Source organism: Felis catus, chromosome F1, assembly GCF_018350175.1.
Source record: "Felis catus isolate Fca126 chromosome F1, F.catus_Fca126_mat1.0, whole genome shotgun sequence".
NCBI classification, from domain to species: domain Eukaryota; kingdom Metazoa; phylum Chordata; class Mammalia; order Carnivora; family Felidae; genus Felis; species Felis catus.
In genome coordinates this window covers 61,888,016-61,900,288 of record NC_058384.1, presented here as the reverse complement: position 1 = coordinate 61,900,288, position 12,273 = coordinate 61,888,016, and the positions used below count along the sequence as shown (strand labels likewise).

The following is a 12,273-nucleotide window of genomic DNA, read 5'->3' as shown; positions in this document are numbered from 1 at the left end:
TCACTATTCTATTTCTAGTATCTAGGTCAGTATCTCGCATAAAATTAGGGGCTTAATATTTTTGTCTGAATAAATGATTGCTGAGGGCAAGTCAACTAATTCAGACTGTGGAATAGGTAAAAACTTCTTGAAAGACATCTGAAAAATAAGTAAAGATAAGTAAGAGTCAGGCAAAGAAATCAGGATAGTTCAGAGAGGCAACAAAAATAAGTCTCAAAGTATAAAACAGCCTCATGAACGGGAAGTAGTTGTGATGGGGAGGTGAGGTTGGAAACATAGATAGCGACAAGATCATGGAGGTCCCAGCAAGCCAGGCTATGGAGTTAAGACTTGATGTTGGAGGTGAGAAGAAGGATGGGCAGAAGAAATCTAAGCAGACAAGTGAAATGGTCAGGTTTACATTTGAAACTGATCATTCTGGCTGCTACTTACAAGATGAAGTTGGGGATGTGGGCAGGGGTGGAAAGGCTAGAGACAGCACTGAGATAGTTGAAATGAAAGGGTCAAGTTAAATTTGGAATGGCTCATGCGCCCTCCCGACATAACTATCTAGAAGGCAAAGACATTATTGAAGGAGTCACCAGGAGGACATGACCGCTGGTTGACATACGAGTTGGATGCTGGCAACCGGAGGCTCCCCCCCCCCCCACCCACCCTGCCCGTCCTTGGAACGTGCATCCAGCTTGCCTTCCCCCCTCCCAGAGGGGGTTCCAAGGACGCAGCCTTGTGACAGTGATGTGGTGTGGAGAGCCATCTGGATTGTACATGTGACTGAAGGATTCTATATAAACTATTAAGATTTGGCAGGCAAGTGCGGAGGTCCACTCCTCTTGTGGCCACCCAAGACAAGCCTTGTGTGTAAATTCCCTTGCCGATTCAACCTGCTACATACCAACCTGGAGTGGCCCACCTCTTTTTTCCATCTCCCCCAGCCCTCCAAGTATGGGTCTGGTTACACCCAGGTTACACCCAGCCAAGGAGTTTGTGAACCAACAGAAATAAAAGCCTGAATCTCAAGGGAGAAGTCAGGAATAGCAATAGATTTAGGCTCCATGAGCAAACGGATTAAAAAAGTGAGAGTGGATGATAATCCCAAGGAGAAAATATACACAAAACAACAACAACAACAACAACAACAACAACAACAACAACAACAGGTTGGAACTTACACTGGTTAAGACAGAGAAAGAGCCAGCTAAGAAGTGGGAGGCAGGTAGAAGAAACAGGGAGGGAAGCAAAGGGAATTAAGTTTCAAGGAGGGTCTGTCTGCTCTATGGTAACAAATGTAGCCCAGAGGTCTAGAAAGAGAAGCACCCATGCATAGCATTGGCGGAGGTGGTATATTTCATTTTCTGAAATAAGCAAGGAGGTACATGTGGCGGGGAGGGAAAGGGAGAGGCAGGAATGTGTTGCCTGATGGCTTGAGTTTTCTCACTTCCCTGGAAACAAGACTACAGGAAATGCGTGTGGCCCGTAGACAATCTCTGTTCACATGAATGGGTGCCTGATGGCAAGTAGGGAGTCGAATCCAGTCTTAGGATTTCACCTATTTTCTACCACCCTAGACCAAGTGAAGCGCCTTTTCATCCTTACTTATCTCCCCCAAACAAAGCAGAGTAACAATTTGGAACCCAGCACTTAAAAAAGGGATTTACTTTAACCCAAAGTACTAGCTACCACAGAGAGTCTCCTGCGTTACAGGATGCCATCGTCTCGCTGAGCATCCCCATCACGTGACTCAAAGGTCTGTTCAGTCCTTACAGGTCTGTCACACAATCTCCCTGCGCTCTAGGGAGGGAACATGAAATGGAAATGAGAAAAGGTACAGGCATAAAAACTGCAGGTGAACGTGCATGTGTGTGAACTGCTTGAAAAACACCTCTTTGGCCACACTGACCCCCTCCTCCTAGAGAGAAGTAGGGGCTGGGAAGGGGTTGAGGGAAGTGGTAGTTTGTTACAAAGTTTCCTGAAAGCTGTTAAGATGGGAAACTGAGGAATGATAAATTAAAGGCGTGTCAAGAATCAAGAGGTGAGCTGAAGCTGGAGACCAAGACTCTGTCATCTGTCCCCGTGTATTATTTCCTCGAGGGTGCCAGGGTAGGGATTTGTGGGATCCATTCAGGGGTAGTTTTGACAGCACCTGGGTCAGAGGCACCGGACACAGGGAGTTTGGACGCTGATAAACCCTGCAGTTTAGGCTGGGAAGGGAGGCAATGGCCTGAGGGCTAACAAGGATAATGAAATGAAAGAATAGATATTAGAGCATGTGAGGGTACGCAGGTACCGAAAAACAAGATGCCACAGTTGTAAAGAATGCTATAGGTTTAATTGTCTGCTGTAGTTAGTGTCTTTCTGGATGATGATGAAAACTCTAGAAAGTCTGAGATTTCTACCCTTCCAGTCTCTACCTCACACTGCTCAGTGGCAGGCAACTGAATTTCTTTTCTTTTTAAAAAATGTTTATTGGGGCGCCTGGGTGGCGCAGTCGGTTAAGCGTCCGACTTCAGCCAGGTCACGATCTCGCGGTCTGTGAGTTCGAGCCCCGCGTCGGGCTCTGGGCTGATGGCTCGGAGCCTGGTGCCTGCTTCCGATTCTGTGTCTCCCTCTCTCTCTGCGCCTCCCCCATTCATGCTCTGTCTCTCTCTGTCCCAAAAATAAATAAACGTTGAAAAAAAATTAAAAAAAATGTTTATTTATTATTGAGAAACAGAGACAGAACATGAGCGGGGGAGGGGCAGAGAGAGAGGGAGCCACAGGATCCGAAGCAGGCTCCAGGCTCTGAGCTGTCAACACAGAGCCTGATGCGGGGCTCAAACTCACAAACTGCGAGATTATGACCTGAGCCAAAGTCGGACGCTTAACCGACTAAGCCACCCAGGCACCCCTGGGCAACCGAATTTCTAAAAAATCACACTTACCCTTGTAACTGAGTTGATTTTAATAAATACCCATTTGCTTTTTCACACTTTTCATTCTAATAGAACTATCAAATTGCTACAGCTCTGATAAAATTATCCCCCAACTGAACAGTTATGCTGTAGAGTTCTCTTGCTCATCCTTCACCTCAGTTTTTCCTCCCCCATTGGGTCCATTCTATTCTTGGCCTACACAGAGGTCACTCTTTTCTCGTATGGACTCTCAGCAGTTTACACATTTTGTTAAGCTCTCACCATTTACAAGATATTTTACCAGGGACCGGTATAAATACTATCAGTCAAAAGAACAGCTAACACTTTTTGATTGCCCACAATTCTTTTTTTTTTTTTTTAATGTTTATTCATTTTTGAGAGAGGAGGGGGGAGGGCACAGAGAGGGAGACACAGAATCTGAAGCAGGACCCAGGCTCCAAGCTGTCAGCACAGAGCCCGATGCAGGGCTCGAACCCACGAACCATGAGATCATGACCTGAGCAGAAGTTGGATGCTTAACCGACTGTGCTACCCAGGTGCCCCAAGGGCCCACAGTTCTGCCAGGTACTTTATATGAACTAATTCATTTAATCTTCAGGACACCCTGTACGTTGAATAGGAAGGTTATCTCCATTTTTGAACAGGTGGAGACCACTTAGGTTAAACAACTAGCCTGAGTCCACATAGGTAGTAGTAGGTAGTGTGATCGGGGATTGAAACCCAGCTACTTCTGATTCCAGACCTGTGCTCTCTGTCCTTCAGTGTCCCCACTTCCCCTGCCTCTGAGGAGATGTGCTCCCGTAGAGGAAGTGTATGCACAAGTAATGAATTTGATTTGGCAAGTGCCAACGAAAGGTCGTTTTCCTCTCCTTTCCTCACTGAATCTCTCAGATCTCTAATATTCTATTTTCCTAACCTACTTTTGAGTTTTACTAAAGTCTGACTTTGAGATTTACCTAAGTACATGGGCTTAGATAGGGGAAAATTAGCCCTCAACTACTTAATATGGAATGTATTTGTTCGAAACGGTATAGACTTCACAACCAAGCACCAGAACGTCTACTTCCAACACAAGATTTTCAGCGTTTTCACTTTATTCAGTCCAGACTCCCCATCCAACATACGACCCTCACCAGCTAATACTCTACCCTGCCTGCAGTCAGACGCGGGTCCTATTATGGCCTCTCCGTGTCCCAACCCGCCATAAAACTTAAGGACTTCTCCAATGACAACTAGTCCAGTCTGCAACACTCTTGGCTTGTGATCATGCATGAAGTGCCCTTCACTGGGGGACCGGCACGTTTGGGGAACAGTTGGTGCTGGGAAGCACCTGCAGCGCCTGGCTTCTATGGAGAGATGCACGGAGGGAGGGAGGAGCTAAAATCGGGAGACCCGGGTTCTGCTCCAGACAGTGCCGCTTACTGTCTTGGTACAAATCACTGCTAACCCCCGTTCGCCTGTCGGCAAAGGTGAACGGCTTTGACTCTTTGACTCTTGTACTCTTAGGTTCCATCCACCTCTCGAAGTCGTGCTCACCAACGCCGGATCAGGGGGCCTGTGTCAGGATACCGGCCGTGCTACTCACAGACTACCGTGCGCGTCCTTGGGCCAGCTCCATAACGTCTCTGATTCAGATCCCTCATCTGATGACAGTATCTATTCGCCCCTTCTTCCTTCCCCCCTTTTAATGTGGCCTAACAGAACGCGTGCGCTCACGGTCAATATCAGATCATCGGTATTATCATCACCCTGGGACTCACCCTGCCCCACGGGGAGCCCTACATCCTCTCCCTTCTCACTGTGAGCTTGGCTCAAGTCTCTAGGACGTGTTCGCTGGCTTTTGCTCTTCACCTTGGGCCCCAGACGCTCTCAAACGTCCGGGGGAGGGCCGCAGCACCCCACCCCCTTAACGCCCGACCCTTCCGGCGAACTGCGACGCCCCACGTCCTGCGGACTCCAGGTCCCACTGGACGCCGACGCCGCGAAAAAGGGTTCCGCTTGGAGTCGGGCGCGCTCGCTTCGCAGCACAAGCCCCGCCCGCCTGGAGTCTGTTGAGCCTTACGGGCACCCGGCGCGGCCGCCGCGCAGGAAGTGGGCTGGGCGGAGGGGGCGGGACTTCCAGGAGGAGGCGGCAAGTTTGAAAAGCGTCGACGGTTGTTGTCGGCCGACTTCTGCCTTCGCCTGCAGCACCTCCCGGGGCTCGCTGCTCTCCCGCGGGCGGCTGGCGCGGTAAGTGAACGCGAACGGACACGGGAGGACGGGAGGACGGGAGGACTGGAGCCCGGACGCCGGGCCTGGCAGTGTTTTCGTTGCGCGCAGCGCTGGGGAGGAGGCCGGAGAAGCCAGCCCCCGGGAGGTGGGGGCTCTTTGGATTTGGCGTTGGTCCCAGAAACAACCTAGGCTCCGTTCCTACGAAACGAACGAGTATTGTCTGGTGCCGCGTAGACTGTGTGAGAAGACACTTGAGCTGAAGCTGGCCATGTGCAGCTTGTATTTATATGTACTGTTAATCCACTTATTTAGAAGGCGGTAGGGTTGAGATGCTCATCAGCTTCCTGCAGAACTCCGTTGCTCACACATCGCTTACCCACAAAATCAAGAAAGGCAAACATACATACTTAACCCAAACGTCGAAGGAAAGAGCCGTACATGTATGGCACTGTGCCTGCATGGGACGATCCTTTTCTCTGAGCGACTTCGGGAAACTTTTTACAGTACTTAATTTATTGAGGTTGAGAGTCATTTCTGTTTGTTTTTGTTTATCGCCTTTGCCTCCCGGAATTTTGACTTCCATGAACTAGTTTGTGTTAGCAAGACGAAGTGTGTATAATTTAAGAGGTATTCTGCCAACGTCTACTCGGCCCAGCGTCTTTGGTGTTGCAAATACGTAAGAAATCGGAGGGAGCATTAGCAGGTAATCTCTGCTTCCTTGCTAAGCTCTCTGAGGGTCACTCTACGTATATTATTAGGTCATTTGTATGCTTTATCCCAGGAGAGAGCTCAGACGGTGTAGGTGGGAGGCCTTTCCCCCCACCGGCCAAAAAAGAATCGGAACTGAAATTGAAATTGGAAATGGCAGATGATTCCAAAAAGAAGCACTGGGAGTTTCGGAAACATCTTGGAGGAGACCAACGTGAAACAGAAAAGTCATTGAGTTACTAAATATTGGAAGGTTTCAGAAACCAACGCTAAAATTTGAATTTATGCGGTGGGTAGGGTAATTGAAGTATTTTTGTAACGATGTTACCTGAGGCATGTGATGTTTATAAGGGTTAATCTGATAACAGAGTGTGCAAGGCAGAGAGGAGAAGGATGTGCGACAATGATTGTGAAGGTATTTTACACCTACTCTTTCTCTATCGTGACGATCTTTGATCCAGATGTAGCTTGTTGTTTTTTAAATCTGTGACTTAGATGAAAATGTGGAATGTGTATTTATGCTGAAAAGGACACCTAATATGTGAGGTGTGTCAGGATTTGGAGTCAGAAAGATGCGGGCTATGGAATGAAAGCTTGAATTTATGAAGGTCAGTGATGCGAAGTGCAAATCCTCGCCTAAGGTTTCTCTAAGAAAAACATGGAGAAGTCCTGGCTTCATAAAAGTGGGTCACATTGGAGAAGTTCTGGGAGTTGTTAGTTGATTGTGGGTGTGTGCGTGAGTGTGTGTGTGTGTGTGTGTGTGAGAGAGAGAGAGAGACAGACAGACAGACAGACAGACAGTAAGTGCTACAGCGGTAGACCAGAGCAGCAGTGGCCAGGGTCACTGTATTGATATGCTGCCCTCGGCAAACCATCTCTGGAGTCTCGTGTTCAGTTTAAGCATCAGATTTTAAGAAGGCATTGACCACAAAACAGTTGGTTTTAGAGGAAAGTGAGTAGAACGGTAAAGTCTCCAAAGTTATGTTGTGTGAGGAGCGACTATACTTACATCACGCTTAACCTTAGAGAAGAGGTGGCTGAACAGGGACGTGGTAGCTCTCTTCACACTTTTGAGAGTGGTGTCATGTAAACAGAGATGAACGTGCTCTTTGTAGTTGCACCGACTGCAAAGAGGACCGGTGGGTGAAGGTCACAACGAACAGATTTCTGCACAGTCTGCCCAAGAGTAATCTAATCGTTAGAGCCATAGTGAAGCGGGAAGAAGTTGCCTTGAGAGTTAGTGAATTTTGTGATGTTTGCACGTGTTCAAGCAGAAGTGGGAAGTTACTTGCCAATCGTCTTTCAGATTGGCTTTCTATGTTTATCAGAGTTGAGGCAAATTACCGAAGCTGCTTTTTAACTGTAGTGTTCTAAGAAACATTAGGAACCTAAAGAATTGGGTGTCCAGAGTTGTGGGTCATTTCAGTTTGTTTGCAAAAGTGAACATAGCCACACGGGATCTCTTGAGTTACGCTACTGCCTTACAGGGCGGGGGGTCCGTATGTAATAAACCGGGTGTTGTTAACTGAGTGGCCGAGGCAGGGGCTGCTCTCGGGTGCTCCTCCTGCTGTGTTACCACTACTGCTGTTCTCCTGGGCGCAGCTAGAAATACGAAGAAACTGAAAAAGCCTTCGCTTACCGGGGCTCCAAGTGTAGTGTCAGTTCTGTAAACACAATCCCAATACACTGTGGCAGGCGTTAGAACAGTTAAAGGCTCTAGGGCAGAGTTTCTTAACCTCAGCGGTATTGACGATCGGATGGAATAATTCTTTGCTGTGGGGGCTGCCCTGTGCATTAGGTTGTTCAGCAGCGTGCTGGCCCTCTGCCCATAGGTCCCAGTAGCGCCCCCACTCCAGTCTGGACAACCAAAGAGGTCTTCAGACATTGACAGATGTTCCCCCACTGGGGCGGGGGGGGGAGGGGCGACATTGTGGGAACTACTGATCTAGGGCCACAGGCGGGAGTACCTCTGAGGGCCCTGAGGGGAAAGTGGTTTTTGTTGTTTTTAAAGTTCTCTTCTCGGGTGCTTGGAATTCCTACCAGTTACAGCATTCTATTCCTCCTGTATTGTTTCCCCTCTCTCTTCCTATGTGCATCTTAAATCTTATTACCCATCTCACTATGTGTACATTGCATAGAATGTAAGGTCAGAGTTCGGTTTTATTATGTGCCCTCTGTTGCTACTGTTTATATACAGCTTCTGCTGATAGGGTTGCCTCTGTATCTTGGTTTGAAGAATAATTCTCAGGGCCAAACTTGTTAAACTCCATGCCCCCCAAATTTAAAAAAGAAAAAAAAAACATGCTTTTTCAGGTATATTCATGCAAAGTCCTCTTTCCCATATGAAAAAGAGAACAGCGTTAGGAAACTTAGAGAACGATGGTGCCATTTCAGAATAAAAGACATTTTAGTATCCGTATATCCACATTTATAATTCAGATGTATGATGTAGGATATTTATATATATGTCATTTGTGTTCTCTTACTGGGATGTTTGATGATAGTTATCACTACTATGAATATTCAACCTCGGCTTGTTAATTTTACTCCTGTTTATCAGCTTCTGGATCAAGAGATCAGCTGCTCTTGCCAGGTTACTGATCTTTGTTTTTCTTCCTTCAGACTCAGGCTAGCAGGACATTCCAAGGATGGAAACTCTGTCTTTCCCCAGATACAATGTAGCGGAGATTGTGATTCATATTCGCAACAAAATCTTAACAGGAGCTGATGGTAAAAACCTCTCCAAGAATGATCTTTATCCAAATCCAAAGGTAATATGTGATTTGCATGTGGGTGATGGCATTTAAATACAAATGAAACTACTTAGGTCTGCAGTGTTTGTGGAGAAGGGCGTGTATGGTACCTTTTGATGTAAGCCAGTCATTTTAATCCAGAAACAATCTCTCACTTCTTGTAATTTTAAAATAATGTTAAATCTGTATCTGGGGTGACTTCTACATTTCCATTAGGAATTCAATTCTTTAATATGGTAGTTTTCTTAAAAAAAAAACAACAACAAACCTTCTAAATCATAAGCGTATTAAAGTATATTAAATTTTTTATTATTGGAGTGGTGGTCTGAGTGCATTATTTATTGGTAGGGCTTGAAGGAACCTATTCCAGGTGGTTTCCAACCACAAAAAAATTGTTTAGAAACAATTCTCTTTGGAAGCTTGTAGATTAATTTTCTTGCATTGTGCCCCACGGGGGGATTGAGTTGTTTTGACAGGCATCGTTCTTATTTCTTTAGTTATTAAATGCAAAAATGAACTATTTATGTGTCACAGAAAATCCCAGAGTCTCCTTCCATTTTCCTGTGTTGGTCTTGAAGTGATAACATAATAAAACCTGGTTTAATGATGTAGAACTCAAACTTTGTGATCTCAGTGCCTTTTTAATTCTCTAAAAGGGAATGAATAATCTCCCAATAAATGAACTTGTATATGGAACAGAGCAGGTTCTACAGGCCAGCGTTTGGCAACTACTGTATTAGAAAACATTTAAAAAAATCCCAGGCTACCCTGTTAAGTTTATATCCCCAAGGTCATGGTGTTCATTTAAACTTAACATCTCGGGAAACCTTAACATCTAGAGCATGAACTAAGTTTGCCCATGGTCTTTGTTTAAAAAATGAAAAGAAAACAGAACACCCCACCCTCAGTGTGCTTTAATTTTTGCCACATGTTTGCAATCTGTTTTGAAAGACTAACCCTTCTTCCCTTCCCTAATGTGGATGGATTGCTTGGATTGGATTGGGTTGGATTGAATATACTTGCTCTCATTCTGTTCGGAAGCTTAGACAAATAATCTTATTCACCACCTACTACATCTGAACAGACTGATAAGTGTAGAAGTGTGTTAAAATTTGGAAAAATTGAATATTTCAAGGGCAATAGAGCCATTTTGTTTCTCTTTTCTTCTCTGCATCCAGTGGTGACAATATTGGATGGTGACGATGATAGTGACACAGTGTTACAGTCACACATCCGAGTGTGAACAGTTGTTTTTCTCTTGCAGCCCGAAGTCTTGAACATGATCTACATGCGAGCCTTGCAAATAGTGTATGGGATTCGACTGGAGCATTTTTACATGGTGAGTTTAAGATGAGGCAAAATTACGTTCTTTTGCTGTATTTCTCTCGTTCGCATCGCATGCTGGTTTCAGGATAAGAAGTTCTTGACTTTGTTTTTAACAAAGTCAAAGGCTTATGTAAAATTAATGTCACCCACAGAAGATCTTAGGCATAATAGTGGCTTATATTGATAGCCTTAGTAAGACAAGAACAGAAGTAAAAGACTTAAATGGCACGACTCCTCGACGCTGTGCAGGTATTCACAGACGTACAGACTGGTCTGCAGAGACAATAATGAACGACAGCGGAGCCTTCACAGATTCCGTTCTCTTCCGGGGCAGGACTCCCAAAATAGGGGAGAAGATATGCACTAAGATTGGGAAAAAATGAAATGAGGCAACTGAGCTTTTAGCAAATTAGATATTTCTAGTAGGAAAAGTCATTTTTCTTAATTTTGCCGTTGTTACATCTTCAGGGCATTATCTGAAGTTTTAACTAAAAATGTAGTATCTTTAGAATCTCACCAGTGTGATTACATGTTGTTTAAAAATCAAAGGCTTTGCTGCTTATTTGCTATGAAATCTCGCTAAGGCTTAGTTTCTTTGTTTATAAAATAGGGTCTTGTAAAAATTAAAAAAGAATATGTCCTAGCCTGTCCTAGGGTTCTTGTGAAAATTTAAAAAGAATATGTATAAAATGCTTAGCCTAGTTCCTGATATCTAATAAGTGCTAGCCTTACCCCTCCATTGTTTCATTCATTTGAAACATCTTTACTGAGCACCTGCTGTGAACCTAGCATTATAATATTAGCAACAACTCTAGTTTTGTGCTAGGATCTATATTGTTGGCTGAATTTAAAAATTTTTTAATGATAATAGGATTATTTTAATCTTAACTTATGGTTAAAGTTATCTTGAGGTTGAAGATTTTTCTCGTTTTGTCTAATGAGTGTATAACTTAGATTTTGTGATGTGTCACATCTAGATGCCCGTGAACTCAGAAGTCATGTATCCACATATCATGGAAGGCTTCTTGCCAGTTAGCAATTTGTTTATTCATCTGTGAGTAAAGTGCTTTTATTTTCTTAGACTACCTACATTCACATGTGCATTACATTAAGCTTTCTTAATGACAGGGTTTCTTGGAGAAAGAATTTCTATCATCTCCCTCTCCACTCCATCAGTACATTCAAAATTGCAGACTTTCCCCCGGATAGAACTAACTGCCTCCCTCTGTGGCACTTTGAATCCTGCTTGCGATGGAAGTTTTGAGATGTTGTGAATCTAAAATTGTTGGGAGTGTTTTGGGTTCTTAAAGAGTCCTAGTACCTCTAAGTGTGTGTTGTTTATTAGAATTTATACCTTGGTATTTTATACCTTGGTATGGCATGAATACCCGTATAGTGTGCGGAAAACATAGGTTTCTGCACTGCAGGATTATGCACGGTAGTAGGCTTCTGACTTGGTCTTTTGACGTTGGGAAACATCTCCAGAGAGCTCTCTGAAAATGAAATGTTTATGTCCTGTGGTTTGTATATAATTTACGATATTCTTTCTCTCCTTCGTCTTCAAGGGACTCCTTTCTGCCCATCTGTCGGGTGAATGACTTTGAGATTGCTGATATCCTATATCCAAGTAAGTGGGAATTTGAAACAGTTTTTAATATCTGACTTCAATCTCATATATTACCTTTCCATTAATAAATGTAAAAAAAAAACTGTAGGAAATTGGCTGTAGAAAGTGTATCCCATTCTTAAGGATGAATTTTTTCATATCCTGTGACTAGAATTTTTTCTTTTATAGATCTGCAGAAAAGCTCTTTTCTTGATCTGTTTTTCTTAACTCCTTACATTTAAAAAACACTCTGTAAATTGAAAATAAGCTTATGAGTAATATACAAGCTGTGATATTGCATAGCGGATTCTTCATACCAATTTTATCAAATGTAACAATTACTTTTTACCATGAAGAGACTATCTTTTGGCACTGCTAAGAAGAGCCTTGATATTAGATTAAAATGTCAATTTCTCTTAACTATTTAAATGTCCTTAATTCATTTGACTCTTTGATATATGTCTATTTACTTTTTAAAGTTTATTTATTTTGAGAGAGAGAGAGAGAGAGAGAGAGAGAGAGAGAGAGAGAGAGAATCCCAAGCAGGCTCTGCAGTGTCAGTGCGAAGCCGGTGTGGGGCTTGAACCCAAGAACTGGGAGATCATGACCTGAGCTGTAGTCAGACGCTTACCTGACCAATCCACCCAGGCACCCCTGACTCTTTGATATTTCTATGTCAAGTTATTTTATGTTGCAAGAGATTCAGTGTGCCATTTAAAACTGTGTTTTTTTCCTCTTTCTGATGTAATTTTCTGTTTTG

General features: G+C 44.0%; 1 protein-coding gene across 4 annotated transcripts in view; it reads left to right on the top strand.

Moving 5' to 3' along the window:
• The first annotated feature begins 4,985 nt into the window (after positions 1-4,985).
• Positions 4,986-12,273, top strand: part of NUF2 (NUF2 component of NDC80 kinetochore complex) — a 29,823-nt gene continuing 22,535 nt past the window's right edge. For 2 of the 4 annotated variants that reach the window (XM_006942992.4, XR_006591668.1), the window contains exons 1-5: positions 4,986-5,138; positions 8,451-8,599; positions 9,846-9,920; positions 10,885-10,961; positions 11,473-11,534. In XM_006942992.4, coding sequence (XP_006943054.1) covers positions 8,477-8,599; positions 9,846-9,920; positions 10,885-10,961; positions 11,473-11,534 — 337 coding nt within the window. In that variant the 5' untranslated portion in view covers positions 4,986-5,138; positions 8,451-8,476. Of the gene's footprint in view, positions 5,139-5,710; positions 5,824-5,932; positions 6,118-8,450; positions 8,600-9,845; positions 9,921-10,884; positions 10,962-11,472; positions 11,535-12,273 lie in introns of those variants that run through there. The other 2 variants (XM_019822253.3, XM_045048771.1) reach the window with 2 other exon arrangements.